The sequence below is a fragment of the Giraffa tippelskirchi genome, chromosome 4 (genome assembly GCF_054371585.1).
Source record: "Giraffa tippelskirchi isolate mGirTip1 chromosome 4, T2T-mGirTip1v1.2.pri, whole genome shotgun sequence".
NCBI classification, from domain to species: domain Eukaryota; kingdom Metazoa; phylum Chordata; class Mammalia; order Artiodactyla; family Giraffidae; genus Giraffa; species Giraffa tippelskirchi.
In genome coordinates this window covers 100,954,865-100,973,953 of record NC_137278.1, presented here as the reverse complement: position 1 = coordinate 100,973,953, position 19,089 = coordinate 100,954,865, and the positions used below count along the sequence as shown (strand labels likewise).

Sequence of the window (19,089 nt, the reverse complement as noted above, 5' to 3'; positions counted from 1 at the left end):
CTTATAGAGTACTTTCTCCTTTGCTTCCAAACCTCAACTATCATGATGCTCTCTGGCACAGGAAATAAATTTTGTGTGAGTCTCTGTCTATGGTTCGGGCAATTCTGAGTCAAAAGTTGTTGTTCAGTCACTAAGCCGTGTCTGACTCTTTGTGTATAAGTCAAAGGTAAACAGATTTATTTACTGTAGAACACTGGAGAGCCTTGAACTTGCCAGTATATACTGTGGGTCTTGAAGAAGGGCTTATAATATGCAATATTTTTATAAACTTATCTTCTCACTGAATTCTCACAGGTCTACAGACACTTCATGGGAATGGGAATGGGACAAGAAATACTAGTCCACATTCATCAAAAGACTGTCCCCTTCACAGAGAGAAGATTTAGATGTCCTTCTGGTTTAGATGTCAGCCAGGACCATGCATGAAGTCCGTAGTGCCATTAATGCCTACAAAGCAAGTTCAAGGTCCTGTGTTCAGATGGTGCAAAGATGAGGAAGGCACAGTTCCAACTTAAAGGAGAACAGATTTTACTTGATCCTGACCTTTATATTTTAAGCTTTGATTTAGAAGGCAAGGGATAGCAAGAAACAGAGAACAAAATAAGTTGAAATTTTCATCAAGATACAGAAAATGGGAACTTCCCTGGTGGTCCAGGGCTAAGACTCCATGCTTCCAAACCAGGCGACCCAGATTCGATCCCTGATAAGGGAACTAGATCCCATATGCAGCAACTAAGACCCAGCACAGCCATGCATATATATATATGTATATAAAAGATATAGAAAATGTCCATATAATAAATATCAGGAGTTTCTTAGTGTGAAAGTGACACAACAGTTGTAAGATAATGAAGGTACAAACTTTGAAAATTTTGGTGGGTTATTACAGTTTTCAGCAAACTGTAAACCCACCCAAAGACTACTTCAAGAAAGTTCTGAAATTCTATACCGAAAAAAAAATCTTTATTAGAGTAGTAAGTTGGAATATCTTCCAAAATATCCAATTTCATCACTTTGCATAAAGAAAATGCAGCTTTAGTAACAGTTTTTTTTTTTCTCTTTTTAAAACTTTTTACTTTATATTGGAGTATAGATGATTAACAATGTTGTGACAGTTGCAGGTGGACAGCAAAGGGACTCAGCCATACATATACATGTATCAGTTCTCCCACAAACTCCCCTCCCATCCCAGCTGCCACGTAACACTGAGCAGAGTTCCCTGTGCTGGACAGTAAGACCTTGCTGGTTATCCATTTTAAATACAGCAGAGTGTACATGTCCATCCCCCTTTTGTTTTTATTTTTTGGTGGTGCCCTGCGATATGTTGGATCTTAGTTCCTCAAACAGGGATCAACCCAGTGCCCCCTGCGGTGGAAGGGTGGAGTCTTAACCACTGGACCACCAGGGAAGTCCCAATAACAATTTTCTTAAAATGAAAATGAAAGGACAATTTTCAGGGGAAGCTGTGTCAAACTCTTGCTCTGTGGAAATGAAGGCAGATTAGGGAACCTAAGGGATGGATACAGAGTTCATTTCAAGCTTCAGTTCAGACGGAGGTTCTAGGTTCCTCTGAGGGAGAGCTTCTCTTCAGTGGTCTTCTTTGTCTCCAGCAGCTGGTGGCTCAGACGGTAAAGAATCCCTTCTGCAACGCAGGAGACCCAGGTTCCATCCCTGGGTCGGAAGATCCCCTGGAGGAGGACTTGGCCACCCACTCCAGTGTTCTTCCCTGGAAAACCCCAAGGACAGAGGAGCCTGGTGGGCTATAGTCCATGGGGTCACAAAGAGTTGGACATGACTGAGCAACAAAGCACGCATGTTCTCGGCTGGACAGCTGGGAGCTTAGCTGCCTCAGAGAATGTTACCCAAACTAAAGTAATCCAGTAAGTCTTTTGTTGTCTTGAGACTGTAGTGAAGCAGAGTAGAGCATGAGAACAATGCAAATGACCCTCCCGCTGGGAAAATCCAGCATCTCCCAGGAGGCAATGCGGAAAGGCCACAGCCCCAACTGTGCCGTATTGTTCTCTTGCTTGTTCTTGTGGGACTGTTTTCATGCCACTGCATAAGGATCTCTGGTGGCATCATTCTGAAGGCTTTCATCACTCTCGCCCTTTAGCACTCATCAGTGCCAGGGTCCCCTCTAAAGAAGTATCTTTGACTTACACCAGGGGAAAAAAAGATAGGATGACCTACAGCTATTTTTTTTTTTTTAATTTGCTTTCTCTTCCTCTTTGGGCTCTTCTGGTGGCTTAGAAGGTAAAGAATCTGCCTGAAATGTAGGAGCCACAGCAGATTCGAGTTTGATCCCTGGGTTGGGAAGATCTCCTGGAGAAGGAAATGGCAACCCACTCTAGTTTTCTTGCCTGGAGAATTCCATGGACAGAAGGGCCTGGTGGGCTACAGTCCATGGGATTGAAAAGAGCTGGACAAAACTGAGTGACTAACACTTTTCCTCTTTATTTATTTGGAATTTTAACTCCCATCACTAGGCCTTTTTCTCTCTGTAGTTTACTTATTTCTTTATTTTTGGCTGCACTAGGTCTTTGTTGCTGTGCGGGCTTTTCTCTAGTTGTGGACAGCGGGGGCTACTCTCTAGTTGGGGTGCACAGATATGTCATTTCGGTGGCATCTCTTGTGGCTGAGCACAGGCTCTAGGGCTCGAGGGCTTCTGTAGTTGCGACACATGAGCTCAGTAATTGCAGTTTCCAGGCTCTAGAGCACAGGCTGTATAGTTGTGGTGCACTTACTTAGTTGCTCCAAGGAATGTGGCATCTTCTCGGACCAGGAACTACGTCTCCTGAATTGGCAGGCGAATTCTCCACCGCTGAGCCACCAGGGAAGCCCAGCCTGCAGCCCTTGAAAAAAACTGGTTTGTTTCTTGATCACTCAAGTGTCTGCTGAGAATCACTATCTTCGGTCAATCAGAGAAAGTTCCTACTGAATCAGAACTCAATCATCAGAGCTTCATGTGTCTCTATTAAGAATGTAGCATTGTAAAAAAGAACTTTCCTCTGAGAGGTATTTGACTCCCCTGACTCAGTCAGTAAGGAACTGTAATCAATAGGCACCTTGCACAAATGCTTTGAAACCAAAAACCAGGAAACGAGGACTGCTTCTCTCATATCCGCAACTCTTAAGCAGGGTTTTGACTGGTACAAATAGCATCCTGTTATCATTCACTACCAGGCAGAAGAAGCCATGGATTTCTAAGCCTTCTTCCTTTACCATCACTGACTGCTTCCAACGGTGTGCTTTCCTGAGAGGTAAACTGAGGCAGGAAAAAAAAGAATAAATCCCAATTGTTCTTCTGAAAGATAGAAGTTTTGGTTAAAGCTGGATGACCTGAGGTTGAAAATGACTCCACAAAGCTTGGACATCATCAGTCAGTGCAGCTGTTCATTCCATCCCTCTCTCATGCCAAGACATTGTATTAACTTTCATGTGATGCTCTGTACAAACGCCACGAGGATGCTGAAGTCTGAGCTATCACCAGGGTTATTAGATGGATCAGGAATGTGACAATACAAAAGAACCATGCTTTCCATGATGGTGGTAAAGAAGAGACAGTCTTAAGGATGAAGCCAGTGCATCTGCTCTTCTACGGATAGTCTGTTTCATGAGAAGTCAGTGACACTTCAACCCCCTTCCTTTCCCAAGACGGAGGGGATCCTGTCTGGGAGCTGTCCACCCAACTATTGTTGGCTGCCCCTCCCTCATTTCTGCCTTGGATCAGATGGTCCCACCATAGCTGTTCCCCGCATCTTTAGACCTCACGGCAATCAAAATCAAATGTCTCCGTGGGTTTGACTGGAGTCACGTTTAACAAAGCTATGCTATACAGTATGTCCTACAGAGCTGTGTCATGCCACCTGCTTGCTTGTATAACCTTCCCCTTTGGAGTCTAGTTACTCTCTGCCAACCGCTAGGAGGCTGAGATTCTTCCCTGACAATAGTTTTCAGAAAAGCATCTTCTTGAATTTTCAAGAGGCTATAAATTGTAGCCTTCCCTTCTCCAGGGAAGCCAAAGAATACTAGAGTGAGTAACCTATCCCTTCTCCAGGGGATCTTCCCAACCCAGGAATTGAACCAGGGTCTCCTGCATTGCAGGCAGATTCTTCACCAGCTGAGCTACCAGGGAAGCCCAATATAAACTGTAGGACTGCTAAGCCCTGCAACTCCTCTGAGTAATTCACTATTTTCCTCAGAGAGCCTAAATTTTTTGAAGGCAACAATTAGATGATAACAGGGGATGAGTCCTATTTGCATTGACTGAGGAAATAAATGAATGGATGAAGAGTCAGTGAGGAAAGCTCCAAATGGAATTTAACTTTTTAGGCACTTCTAATTTTTCCCCAGTGGCTCAGCGAGTAAAGAATCTGCCTGCAATGCAGGAGACGTAGGAGACATGAGTTCGATCCCTATGGGTTGGGAAGATCCCCTGGAGGAGGAAATAGCAACCCACTCCAGTATTCTTGCCAGAAAAATCCCATAAACAGAGGAGCCTGGTGGGCTCTGGTCCATAGGGTCACAAAGAGTTGGACACAACCGAGCAACTCAGCAAGCCAGCAATTTTTAACATTGTTTATCTCCCACTGGAAGGTGCCTTGCCTAACCCAGGAACATCAGGTCTTGTTACTACAAAAAGAAAGTTCCTAAAGCAACAAATCCAAGGAGACAAGAGCACCTTGTTACAGTTCAGACTTACAGATGTCTCTGCATTCTGCCACACATGAGAGATGTGATAGCCCACCAGATCCCCGTCCTGCCGCTTAATGGGAGGCTTGATCCATCTGATGGCCACCTTGTTGCTGGACTCATTCAGAAACATGGTGACGTTCAGAGGTGCTACTGACGGGGCTACAAAAGGAAAAGGGGAGAAGTATGAGGAGCTATGAAGAAATGCACATAGAATAAAAAACATTCAACGAATCCAAAAGAAGAAGAAAGTGGACCAAGTTATAGACAGAACCAATAGAAAATGTGATAGATGTAAATCTATCCATGGCCTTCTCTGGTGGCTCAGTGATTACAAAAATAAAAACACAAAAAAACCCCTACCTGCCAATGCAGGAGATGGAGAAGGCAATGGTAACCCACTCCAGTATTCTTGCTTGGGAAATCCCATGGAAAGAGAAGCGGGGCAGGCTACAGTCCATGGGGTCACAAAAGAGTCAGACATGACTTAGTGACTAAACAACAACATGTCTATCCATATGAATGATACCATTACATTTTATTGGGCTAACTATCCCAATTCAAAGGCAAAAATTGTGACGTAAAGTACTCCTGATATGAAACACACATCAAATATAAAGATACAAACAAGTTAAAATAAGTATGAATAAATGATATACCATGTAATCAAAAGAGAGCTAAAATGGCTATATTAATATCAGATAAAATAGATGTCACAAATAATACTATTAATACCAAAAATAAAGAAAATAATTTCATAATGATAAAGTGGCCAATTTATGCAGAAAGCACAGTAATATTAAACATTTATGCCAAAAATAACATAACTTCAGGGACTTCTCTGGTGGTGCAGTGGCTAAGGCTCCATTCTCCCAATGCAGGGGGCCTAGATTCAACCCCCGGTCAGGGAGCTGGATCCCACATGCCACAGCTAAAGATCCCACCTGCTGCAATGGAGACCCAGCACAGTCAAATAAATAAATAAGAAAATAGTTGGGTCCCAAATTAAAAAACAACAACAGCACTTTAAAATATCTGAACTGCTAGACCTGCAAATAAAAACAGATAAATTCACCATTATAATTGCAGATTTTAATGCACTTGTCTACATAATTGATAGAAAAAGGAAGCAGCAAGTCATTAAGAATACAGTTTGAAAAACACTATCAATAAACCTGACCAAGTTGACATTTATAGAACACTCTGTCTACGACAAACCTAGACAGGCATACTAAAAAGCAAAGATATCATTTTGCTGACAAAGGGCCATATGGTCAAAGCTATGCTTTTTCCAGTATTCATGTTCAGATGTGAGAGTTGGAGCATAAAGAAGGCTGAGCACTGGAGAACTGATGTTTTCAAACTGTGGTGCTGGAGAAGACTCTTGAGCGTCCCTTGGACTGCAAGGAGATCAAACCAGTCAACCCTAAAGGAAATCAACCCTGAATATTCACTCAGAAGGACTGATGCTGAAGCTGATATTTTAGCCACCCGATTCGAAGAACTGACTCATTGGAAAAGACCATGAAGCTGGAAAAGAATGAAGGCAGGAGGAGAAGGGGCAACAGAGGACAAGATGGTTGGATGGCATCACCGATTCAATGGACATGAGTTTGAGCAAACTCCAGGAGATGGTGATGGACAGGGAATCCTGGAGTGCTGCAGTCCATGGAGTCACAAAGAGCTGGACATGACTGAGCAACTGAACAACAACAACAAAAACCATCTAATTAGAGCAGGATGCACATTCTCTTCAAGTTCACACTGAACATTTATCAGGGTACACCACGATCTGGACCATGAAATGAGTCTTGATAAATATCGAAGGATTCAAGCAACACAAATTATGTTCTTTGATCCCAGTAGAATGAAATTAGAAGTCAGTCATACAAAGATCTCTGGAAAACCCCTTAAATATTTTGGAAATTACATTAGACACCTAAATAACTAATGGCTCAAAGAAGAAATCAAAACAGAAACCAGAAAATGTTAATATTTTGAACCGAATAAAAATGAAACAGCATATAAAAATCATTCTCAAAGGTTTTTCTTCCTCATTTAAGATATTTTACAACTTTGGCACTAGTTTCATTTGTGCAAGGATTAAGCCCTACAATTTGTGCTCTAGACCTTTCCCACAGTCTGTATTAAAATTAGAGCACTGATTAGGTAAGATGGGAGTTCAGGGCAGGAAAGAGACTCTAAGCAATCCAGAACTCTAACCTGAGAAATAATAGAAACTGTACAATTGAAATCTAACATAACTATAATACAAAATTCACTTCAATGTTCATAGAAAAAATGTCAGATCTTGGAAATCAAAAGCAGTACACAGAAAGTTTACAGATACAAATAAAATTTGCTATGAGAAAATAATATAAAACCAACAGCACCTACTTCATACGGTTGCTACGAGGAGCTAATGAAATAATGCATATAAAGTACCTAAGATGGTCACTGGCACGTAGTAGGTGCTTCTTGAACATTAGCTACCTTCATTATTTATTAGTTTCTTGACTTTGATGCTATGAGTAATAACTTTCATGTATGCTTCATGCTAAGACACTTCAGTCATGTCTGACTCTTTGTGACCCAATGGACCACAGTCTGCCAGGATCCTCTGTCCATGGGATTGTCCAGAAAAGAATACTGGAGTGGGTTGCCATTTCCTTCTCCAGGGGATCTTCCAAACTGAGGGATCGAAGGGCATCTCTTACATCTCCTGCATTGGCAGGCAAGTTCTCACTAATGCCACCTGGGAAGCAGTTATATTTTAATTAATATATGCTATAAAGAGTGTGCTACTATTAATATCTTCCTATATAAAAGAAAACATCACCTATACATAGTAAGCATAAGGTTTGTCACTAAACCCTTTTCAAATACAGTAAGTCCCCTACACACCAACAAGTTCTTTCTCTGAGAGGGCGTTTATAAATCCAATTTGTTTGTAAGTCCAACAAAGTTAGCCTAGGTACCCAACTAACACAATTGGCTATATAGTACTGTACTGTAATAGGTTTATAATGGAAGGAAAGTTACACGGCTCAAAATAGCCTGGAGTTAAAACTCCCCTTGGGGTCCTCCCCACCATTCTATGCAAAACAAAGAACTCTATCACCTGAAGAAAAAAATGGACATTAAGGTTGATTAAGGTTGATTATGCCCAGCTCCCAGCTAGTCCAGCCTCCGGCTGACGTCCAGAATTCCTTGCCCCAGCCGTTTAAGAGATAACTACTCTGAACAACCTTGGAGAAGAGGAGGCCCCCTTAACACAGTAGCTTTCCACATATATGCCTATATACACTTACTCTTTTCTTGGGTTAGTGCAGCAGCTCACTAATCTGACTGCTGCCCCTTCTTGCCTCATTGAAGGTGATCTGTTCCTGTAAAGTGCCGGTCTCGTTCTTTTTCCGAACCTCGCCTTCTCTAACTCCCTCAACCTACAATAATTCTTTTCATACAAGTAATACATAGAAAAGCAAACCAAAAATAAAACATTTTTCATGTTTTAAAAAGTACAGTAGTACAGTACAGCAGCTGGCACACAGGGGCCAACATCCAGTGAACAGGCAAGAAGAGTTACTGACGGAAGGAGGGAGAGGAGGTGGGAGATGGTAGAGCTGAAGGATCGTCGGCAATAGAAGATGGAGGGCAAGCTGCCTGACATTGATTGCACAGGTTCTGCAAGTTTGTATCTTTGAAAGTTCGCAACTTAAAGGTTTGTATGTAGGGAGCTTACTATATGGAAGGAAACATCTTTCCCATTTTCATTGGTCATCCCCATACAATTCTCTCCCAGAGACAAAGGCCACACAAACAAAAGTTAAACTCTGAACCAGTCCATCAGGAAGGATTTATTTCATCACATGCCATCAGGCACAATATTCATTTCTGAACCTCAGGAATTACCTCCTTCAGTTGTGCTGGCCAGAATCCAAGGGCTCACTGCAGACCAGCCGACTTCATTCATGCAGGACACAGCGATGCTGTAATTCGCCAGAGCCTGCAGCTGCTCGATTTGATACAGATGTGGTGAAGCCGAGGTGTTAAATGTCATGACTGGGCCGTGACTCAGCGGCTCAACTTCCCTGACCTGAATGAAGAGTGAAAATTGTGGACCAGGCATTAGTAAGGTAGTAGGAATGTTACACTTGGGGCATTAGTGCACTCAGTGTGCACGGCCCTTCCTCTGCACTGAGCGGAAGTGCCTGCTTCCTTTCCGGTCACACCCTAAATTTCCCACCAGTGTGCTAATCATGCTACTTACGTGAGCAACAGTTGGGAACCTGACGAAAAATGCCTGAAGTAAGTGTTCTCACCGTGGCAGGTAACAGAGCAAATAAATCATCATCTTAACATTATCATCCTTATAATTTACATTTAACCAAAAAGAAAAGTAGCTTTTCCTCTCTCAGAATCACTTTAATTCTTGATCTTTTTTCCCAGTTGTTTCACATAATGTACAACAACGACCTGAAATATATACAATCTGACCCTTTAAAGAGAACATTTCCCAAATCCTACTTTAGAAGATGAGACACTTAATTTAAAAAAAAAAAAAAAAAAAATCTGTATTTCATTATGTAACCTGAGGAATTCTGCTGTTGTCTTGAGGCTAATCTGAGCATGTCCTTTATTCTTACCCCCCAATTCCCACTCCAATATAAACTCAACTCCAAAAGCACACACAGATAATGCAGATTTTATGGCATTTTTGGTGGAGAGATATAGGAAAGGATCATTTGCACTTTACCCAATAAGCTTTCGGAGAAGGCAATGGCACCGCATTCCATTACTCTTGCCTGGAAAATCCCATGGATGGAGGAGCCTGGTAGGCTACAGTCCATGGGGTCGCTAAGAGTCGGACACCACTGAGCGACTTCACTTTCCCTTTTCTCTTTCATGCACTGGAGAAGGAAATGGCAACCCACTCCAGCATTCTTGCCTGGAGAATCCCAGGGATGGCAAAGCCTGGTGGGCTGCCGTCTATGGGGTCACACAGAGTCAGACACGACTGAAGCAACTTAGCAGCAACAGCAGCAGCAACAAGCTTTTTTCCAAATCTTTAGAAAACCCATCAGCTCTTTCTTCTGAGTCCTTATACCCCATCTTTCCCTCCATAAACATCAGCACTCTCTCCATATCCCTCTCCAGATGTCTTCTGTATGTATAGGCAAGAGGGGGAATCCCCAGCAAATCTAGTCTTATGGAAACTTCCAGCTTTTCCCTTGGAAACCTCTTATCTGGGGATAGGGATCATGCAGAGTCTTCCTTCACTGTAGTTTTTGAAAGTGAAGTGACAGTGTTAGTCGTTCAGTCATGTCTGACCCCTTGCGACCCCATGGACTGTAGCCACCAGGCTCCTCTATCCAGGGAATTCTCCAGGCAGGAATACTGGAGTGAATTGCCATGCCCTCCTCCAGGGAATCTTCCCGACCCGGGGGTCGAAGCTGGGTGTCCTGCATTGCAGGCATATTTGTCACTGTTTGAGCCACCAGGAAAGCCTTCAGTGCATATTTTTCAGTATTTCTAAAGCATGTTGTTCTGATAAAAATCAGAAAAGACTAAATAGTATTGGACAAAACAGAAGTCACCAAGAACAATTTGGGAAAAAAATCTTAAACCCACAAAATGTATTCCTGATAATAATGGGCTTGAAATTATAGGGTGTAGATATACAATCTTGTTATTTCAGGAGATATATGTTTGAAATTTAGGTCAACGGGCCACAAGCTGACATTCTGGAATTCTAAATCCTCCAGTGGATACGATGTGGCGGGGCACTGGGGTTGAGTCTCACGTCTGACTCAGACCCACAGAATCCACCGGGCGACAAGACGGAACCCATCAGCCTGAGGAGCCACCAGAGGAGAACCCAGGAGCTGAGTGCTTACCTCGCTGGTGGCTGTTGGCAGAAATTACCTTTTGTTTCTTCACTTTAAAGTCTGCACCTACTTCCTGGTGACCAAGCACTGGAACTAAGGCCAAGAAACCCTGGCTCCCCACCCTCTGCATTTCAGAGCAGTGCGCCGGACTGTTGCCAGTCACAGAGACGCTCTTTAAGGGCATGCTCCCGGGAGAAGCCGGGGTTTCTGTAACAGTGCCTGGTGGGTCCTGGGCCACGAAACAATAAGATGTATGTGGGAGAGGTGAAAATAGAAACAGAGTCCAGAGCCCAAACATGGGTGAAGAATGAAACCAACGTCGGGACTACAGGAAGTGAGAGGGTGTGTCCTGCTAGTGCATGGAACTGAGCCTCATCCAAAGCATTCATGTGTCACTCAGTCAGAGTTTAAAATCGCAATGAACTGGGAATCTGCTACAAAACTATACTTGGGCCCTTCAGAAATGGGAATACACTGTTAATCAACAGCTTGGTGCTCTGTGATGACCTAGAGGGGTGGAATGGGGGGTTGGCTGAGAGATATATGTATACAATTAGCCAATTCATGTTGTTGTACAGCAGAAACTAACACAACATTGTAAAGCAATTATATTCCAATATATTAAAAAAACAACATAAAAGAATATAACTTGTAGAGCCAATTCTGACCAACCTCGCTAGGACAGCCAGAGAAAATACAGAACACCTAGTTATATTTAAAGTTTAGATCAGTTCAGTTCAGTTCAGTTCAATTGCTCAGTCGTGTCTGATTCTTTGCAATCCCATGGACTGTAGCACACCAGCCTCCCTGTCCATCACCAACTCCCGGAGTTTACTCAAACTCATCTTCATTGAGTCAGTGATGCCGACCAACCATCTCATCCTCTGTTGTCCTCTTCTCCTCCTGGCTTCAATCTTTCCCAGCATCGGGGTCTTTTCAAATGAGTCAGTTCTTCACATCAGGTGACCAAAGTATTGGAGTTTCAACTTCAGCATCAGTCCTTCCAATGAATATTCAGAACTGATTTCCTTTAGGATGGACTGGTTGGATCTCCGTGCAGTCCAAGGGACTCTCAAGAGTCTTCTCCAACACCACAGTTCAAAAGCACCAATTCTTCAGTACTCAGCTTTCTTTATAGTCCAACACCACAGTTCAAAAGCATCAATTCTTCAGTACTCAGCTTTCTTTATAGTCCAACTCTCACATCCAAACAGGACTACTGGAAAAACCATAGCCTTGACTAGACGGACCTTTGTTGGCAAAGTAATGTTTCTGTTTTTTAATATGCTGGCTAGGTTGGTCAAAACTTTTCTTCCAAGGAGTAAGCGTCTCTTAATTTCATGGCCGCAGTCATCATCTGCAGTGATTTTGGAGCCCCCAAAAATAAAGTCTGACACTGTTTCCACTGTTTCCCCATCTATTTCCCATGAAGCGATGGGACCAGATGCCATGATCTTTGTTTTCTGAATGTTAAGCTTTAAGCCACCTTTTTTACTCTCCTCTTTCACTTTCATCAAGAGGCTCTTTAGTTCTTCTTCACTTTCTGCCATAAGGGTGGTGTCATCTGCCTATCTGAGGTTATTGATATTTCTCCCGGCAATCTTAATTCCAGCTTGTGCTTCATCCAGCTCAGCATTTCTCATGATGTGCTCTGCATATAAGTTAAATAAGTAGGGTGACAATACACAGCTTTGACGTACTCCTTTTCTTATTTGGAACCAGTCTGTTGTTCCATGTCCAGTTCTAACTGTTGCTTCCTGACCTGCATACAGGTTTCTCAAGACAAAGGTCAGGTGGTCTGGTATTCCCATCTCTTTCAGAATTTTCCACAGTTTATTGTGATCCACACAGTCAAAGGCTTTGGCATAGTCAATAAAGCAGAAACAGATGTCTTTCTGGAACTCTCTTGCTTTTTTGATGATCCAGTGGATGTTGGCAATTTGGTCTCTGGTTCCTCTGCCTTTTCTAAAACCAGCTTGAACATCTGGGAGTTCAGACTAACGTATTATTGAAGCCTGGCTTGGAGAATTTTGAGCATTACTTTGCTAGCATGTGACATGAGCGTAATTGTGCGGTAGTTTGAGCATTCTTTGGCGTTGCTTTTCTTTGGGATTGGAATGAAAACTGAGCTTTTCCAATCCTGTGGCCACTGCTGAGTTTTCCAAATTTGCTGGCATATTGAGTGCAGCCCTTTCACAGCATCATCTTTTAGGATTTGAAATAGTTCAACTGGAATTCCATCACCTCCACTAGCTTTGTTCGTAGTGATGCTTCCTAAGGCCCACTTGACTTCACATTCCAGGATGTCTGGCTCTAGGTGAGTGATCATACCATCGTGATTATCTGGGTTGTGAAGATCTTTTTTGTACAGTTCTTCTGTGTATTCTTGCCACCTCTTCTTAATATCTTCTGATTCTGTTAAGTCCATACCATTTCTGTCCTTTATTGAGCCCATCTTTGCATGAAATGTTCCCTTGGTAGATCTAATTTTCTAGAAGAGATCTCTAGTCTTTCCTGTTCTATTGTTTTCCTCTATTTCTTTGCATTGATCATTGAGGAAGGCTTTCTTATCTCTCCTTGCTATTCTTTGGAACTCTGCATTCAAATGGGTATATCTTTCATTTTCTCCTTTGCTTTTGGCTTCCTTTCTTTTCACAGCTATTTGTAAGGCCTCCTCAGCCAGCCGTTTTGCTTTTTTGCATTTCTTTTCCATGGGGATGGTCTTGATCCCTGTCTCCTGTACAATGTCACGAACCTCTGTCCACAGTTCATCAGGCACTCTGTCCATCAGATCTAGTCCCTTAAATCTATTTCTCACTTCCACTGTATAATCATAAGGGATTTGATTTAGGTCATACCTGAATGGTGTAGTGGTTTTCCCTACTTTCTTCAATTTAAGTCTGAATTTGGCAATAAGCAGTTCATGATCTGAGCCACAGTCTGCTCCTGGTCTTGTTTTTGCTGACTGTATAGAGCTTCTCCATCTTTGGCTGAAAAGAATATAATCAGTCTAATTTTGGTGTTGGCCATCTGGTGATGCCCATGTGTAGAGTCTTCTCTTGTATTGTTGGAAAAGGGTGTTTGCTATGACCAGTGCGTTCTCTTGGCAGAACTCTATTAGCCTTTGCCCTGTTTCATTCTGTACTCCAAGGCCAAATTTGCCTGTTTCTCCAGGTGTTTCTTGATTTCCTACTTTTGCATTCCAGTCTCCTATGGTGAAAAGGACATGTTTTTTGGGTGTTAATTCTAGAAGGTCTTGTAGGTCTTCATGAAACCGTTCAACTTCAGCTTCTTCAGCATTACTGGTTGGGGCATAGACTTGGATTACTGTGATATTGAATGGTTTGCCTTGGAAACAGAGATCATTCTGTCGTTTTTGAGATTGCATCCAAGTACTGCATTTCGGACTCTTTTGTTGACCATGATGGCTACTCCATTTCTTTTAAGGGATTCTTGCCCACAGTAATAGATATAATGGTCATCTGAGTTAAATTTACCCATTCCACTCCATTTTAGTTCACTGATTCCTAAAATGTCAGCGTTCACTCTTGCCATCTCCGGTTTGACCACTTCCAATTTGCCTTGATTCATGGACCTAACATTCCAGGCTCCTATACAATATTGCTTTTTACAGCATCAGACCTTGCTTCCATCACCAGTCACGTCCACAACTGTGTGCTGTTTTTGCTTTGGCTCCATCTCTTCATTCTTTCTGGAGTTATTTCTCCACTGATTTCCAGTAGCATATTGGGCGCCTACCGACCTGGGGAGTTCATCTTTCATTGTCCTATCTTTTTGCCTTTTCAGACTGTTCATGGGGTTCTCAAGGCAAGAATACTGAAGTGGTTTGCCATTCCCTTCTCCAGTGGACCACATTTTGTCAGAACTCTCTACCAAGGCCCCTCCATCTTGGGTGGCCCTACATGGCATTGCTCATAGTTTCATTGAGTTAGACAAGGCAGTGGTCCATGTGATTAGATTGGTTAGTTTTCTGTGATTGTGGCTTTCAGTCTGTCTGCCCTCTGATGGAGAAAGATAAGAGGCTTTTGGAAGCTTCCTGATGGGAGAGACTGATTGAGGGGGAAACTGGGTCTTGTTCTGATGCGGGGGCCATGCTCAGTAAATTTTTAATCCAATTTTTTGTTGATGGGCGGGGCTGTGTTCCCTTCCTGCTGTTTACCTGGGGCCAAACTATGGTGGAGGTAATGAAGATAATGGTGACCTCCCTCAAAAGATCCCAGGCATGTACTGCTACACTCAGTGCCCCCAACCCTGCAGCAGGCCACCACTGACCCATGCTTCCGCCAGAGACTCCCAGACACCCACAGGCAAGTCCGGGACAGTCTCCTGTGAGGTCACTGTTCCTTTCTCCTGGGTCCTGGTGCACAAGGTCTGTTTGTACCCACCAAGAGTCTTTTCCCCAGTCCTATGTAAGTTCTGGAAGCTCTATTGTAGGGTTAATGGCTACCTCCTCCAAGAGGGCTTATGCCATACCCAAGTCTGCTGCATCCAGTGCCCCTGTCCCTGCGGCAGACCACCACCGACCTGTACCTCCACAGGAGACGCTCAAACACAGTTCTGTCTCAGTCTCTGTGGGGTCCCTGGGTCCTGGTATGCACAAGGTTTGTTTGAGCCCTCTGAGCGTCTCTGGTGGGAATGGGGTTTGATTCTAAATGCGAATTCGTCCCTCCTACCATTTTGCTGGGGGTTCTCCTTTGGCCTTAGACGTGGGATATCTTCACACGGCCAGTCCAGTGAAGCATAGCCAGTGCTCCTGCCCTTGGATGTGGGGAGTCTATTTATGGCTGCTACAATGAAATTCAAATAGACAAGCAATAATTATGGGTATAGGTATGACACAAAATCAGCAGTGTCATTATCTTATAAAGTAACTGTGTTTCTATTTGCTAAACCTGAAGAGATGGAGAGGAGAATGGATGAAGGGAGTCTGAGCTAGCTGGTGAGACAAAGACAGGATAACCACAGAACAGGTTAACCACAGGATCCAACGTGGGCAAGGGGACTGCAATTTGGCAGTCTCAGGATGGTTCTTCACACCATAGCCACCCAAAGCCTGGGCCAAGAGAGAGAGAAAGCAAGTGAAGCTTGTGGTGATCCATCTTCCTCTTGGAGGGCTGACCTGGTGCTTTCAGACTTCCCAACCACCCTACTCTACCTCACATCTACCCTGAGAACCACTCTTCTCGGGGGTGCCAGGGTTGGGGGGAACGGTACTTTTCCTCAGCCTCCCTGAACATAACAACCTCCTACAGGAAGGAGTCTCATGATCCTCTCGGACTCTTCAAGCAGCTCAGTAACTGGAAACAATCTTGAAAAAGGCCAGTCCACATAGGGAATATAACCACGTTTTATAATAACTATAAATAGAGTATCGGCTTCCTGTGTAGCTCAGCTGGTAAAGAATCCACCTGCAATGCAGGAGATCCTGGTTCAATTCCTGGGCCAGGAAGTTCCCTTAGAGAAAGGATAGGCTACCCACTCCAGTATTCTTGGGCTTCCTTGGTGGCTCAGAGGGTAAAGAATCTGCCTGCCATGCAGGAGATCCAGGTTTGTTCCCTGGGTTGGGAAGATCCCCTGGAGGAAGGCATGGCAACCCATTCCAGTATTCTTGCCTGGAGAACCCCCATGAACAGAGAAGTCTGGCAGGCTGCAGTCAAACTACTACAATATTGTAAAGTAACTTATATGCAGAGTACATCATGAGAAACGCTGGGCTGGAAGAAACACAAGCTGGAATCAAGATTGCCGGGAGAAATATCAATAACCTCAGATATGCGGATGACACCACCCTTATGGCAGAGAGTGAAGAAGAACTAAAGAGCCTCTTGATGAAGGTGAAGGAGGAGAGTGAAAAAGTTGGCTTAAAGCTCAACGTTCAGAAAACTAAGATCATGGCATCTGGTCCCATCACTCCATGGGAAATAGATGGGGAAACAGTGGAAACAGTGTCAGACTTTATTTTTTTGGGCTCCAGAATCACTGCTGATGGTGACTGCAGCCATGAAATTAAGAGACGCTTACTCCTTGGAAGGAAGGTTATGGCCAACCTAGATGGCATATTTAAAAGCAGAGACATTACTTTGCCAACAAAAGTCCGTCTAGTCAAGGCAATGGTTTTTCCAGTGGTCATGTATGGATGTGAGAGTTGGACGGTGAAGAAAGCTGAGCACTGCAGAATTGATGCTTTTGAGCTGTGGTGTTGGAGAAGACTCTTGAGAGTCCCTTGGACTGCAAAGAGATCCAATCAATCCATCCTAAAAGAGATCAATCCTGGGTGTTCATTGGAAGGTCTGATGTTGAAGCTGAAACTCCAATACTTTGGCCACCTCATGCGAAGGGTTGACTCATTGGAAAAGACCCTAATGCTGGGTGGGATTGGGGGTGGGAGGAGAAGGGGACGACAGAGGATGAGATGGTTGGATGGCATCACCGACTCGATGAACATGGGTTTGGGTAGACTCCGGGAGTTGGTGATGGACAGGGAGGCCTGGCGTGCTGCAATTCATGGGGTCGCAAAGAGTCGGACACGACTGAGCGACTGAACTGAATTAGCCCCCAACTAAAATAAATAAATTTATTAAAAAAAAAAAAAAAAGCCTGACATGACTGAGCAACTAAGCACAGCACAGCACATAAATGGAGTAAAATCTATAAAAAATCTGAACCACTATGTTGTACACTTGAAATTGTACTTCAGAAAAGGGAGGCTGGTCCATGCTTCATTTATGTCCATATATAGGGACAGTTATGTCCATAGACAGGGAAACAGGCCTTATTGTTCCCTAAAACAACAGAGTCCTGAAATACATGAAGCAAAAGTTGAGAGAACTGAAGGGAGAAATAGACAATTCAAAAATAATAGTTGAGATCACAATTTCCTATTTTTGATAACAGATAAAACCACAAGGCAGAAGATTAACAAGGAAACAGAATAAGTGAGCAAGACTATATATTAACCATCTGGACCTAACAGACATTGCAAAATGCTCTACCCAGCCATAGCCTAATACACCTTCTCCTCAAGGGCACACAGAACATTCTCTAGGATAGAACATATGCAAGGCCAAATGTGGGCACTCAGTAAAAGACAGCGTTACTGCTGCTCTTCCATGTTTTATGAAGTGAATGCTCACAGCAGAGTCTGTTTCATGGCAAGGTATCGTTTTAGGATGTGTGTGTGTATGCTCAGTCATGTCCGACTCTGTGACCGCCAGGCTCCTCTGTCGATGGAACTTTCCAGGCAAGAATACCGGAGTGGGTTGCCATTTCCTACTCCAGGGGATCTTCCCGACCCAGGGAATGAACGTGCATCTCTTGCATCTCCTGCTGTGACAGGCAGATTCTTTACCACTGCACCACCTGGGAACCCTCCATTTTAGGGTGACTAACCTACATTTCTCATAGTTCTATTTTATATCAGTTTTAGATAGTGAGAGATGACTCTGCAAGGTCTGTTATCCCCAATTTTTCCAACAGGCTGAGTTGGTACATTCAGTAGTGAGGATGACTAGTCTCTTGTTGTTCTTTATGGCCACCAACCCAGGAGGAGCCAGGCTGGAGAATGCCCGGCTTCCTGAACTCCTGGTCACAAGCCAGATGTGTTTTGGTACCTTAAAAATTCATTCTCCCTGGTCTCATGACGTTCTACCTTAGAAACATGTTTCTCCTCCAGTTGGGCCCTGGACCATGCACAAAGAAGGGCACAGCACCCCAGGGGGTAGAACATCACAAAATGAGGCATGCCTGGTGGACACTGGGCAAGCAGGAGGTCAAGGCATTCGGAATAGGGGTGTCAGCTTGATGTCTGTGCCACTCTTCAGGAGGAAAAAAAAATCAGGCAGAGTCACTGAGCCCCAAATAGCTATTTCTCTTCATCAAGAAAGGTTACCTGAATTCTGCAATCGTTGAGTGGGGAGTAGCCATCAAAACCCGGGACCCAGGAAATGAGGATGCTGTGTGCGGAGCTGTTGTGGACCATGACTTCGGTAGGTGGGGAGGGAATTGCTACAGAAAAGACAAAAGACACACCACACACACAATTATAAACCACAGGAGGGCATAGCTACCAAACAGGTGCATTAATACCAAGCCCATGTCTGCTTCTTGAGATTGGGAAAATTAAACAGGAGTTTTAAAGAGGAGCCACCCTCTGGGTGAGGGTAATCATATAAGCCTCTAGATTAGTCTTGCAGTGACAGGATGACTCTGCCTGGACCATAGACATGGAATGTAGACCTGTGCTCCTGCCCACTGATGACATGAGAACTTTTAGCTGGACAAGGATGGGGAGATATCCATTTCCTCTGTGCAGGGGTGTTGCTGGTACTCTAAATGAGGGCAAAGAGACATGGCCCTCCCTATCTGACTTATGTTTTTACTGTTGTTGTTCAGTAGCTAAGTCATGTCCGACTCTTTGCAACCCCATGGACTGCAGCATGCGAGGCTCCCCTGTTTTTCACTATCTCCTGGAGTTTGCTCAAATTCATGT

At 43.7% G+C, this 19,089-nt stretch overlaps 1 protein-coding gene across 4 annotated transcripts in view; it reads right to left on the bottom strand.

Moving 5' to 3' along the window:
* Positions 1 to 19,089, bottom strand: part of MERTK (MER proto-oncogene, tyrosine kinase) — a 139,217-nt gene that overhangs the window by 33,702 nt on the left and 86,426 nt on the right. For all 4 annotated transcript variants that reach the window (XM_081484885.1, XM_081484882.1, XM_081484884.1 and 1 more), the window contains 3 exons: positions 18,490 to 18,605; positions 8,605 to 8,788; positions 4,703 to 4,854 (listed from right to left, as the gene is read on the bottom strand). In XM_081484885.1, coding sequence (XP_081341011.1) covers positions 4,703 to 4,854; positions 8,605 to 8,788; positions 18,490 to 18,605 — 452 coding nt within the window. The remainder of the gene's footprint in view (positions 1 to 4,702; positions 4,855 to 8,604; positions 8,789 to 18,489; positions 18,606 to 19,089) is intronic.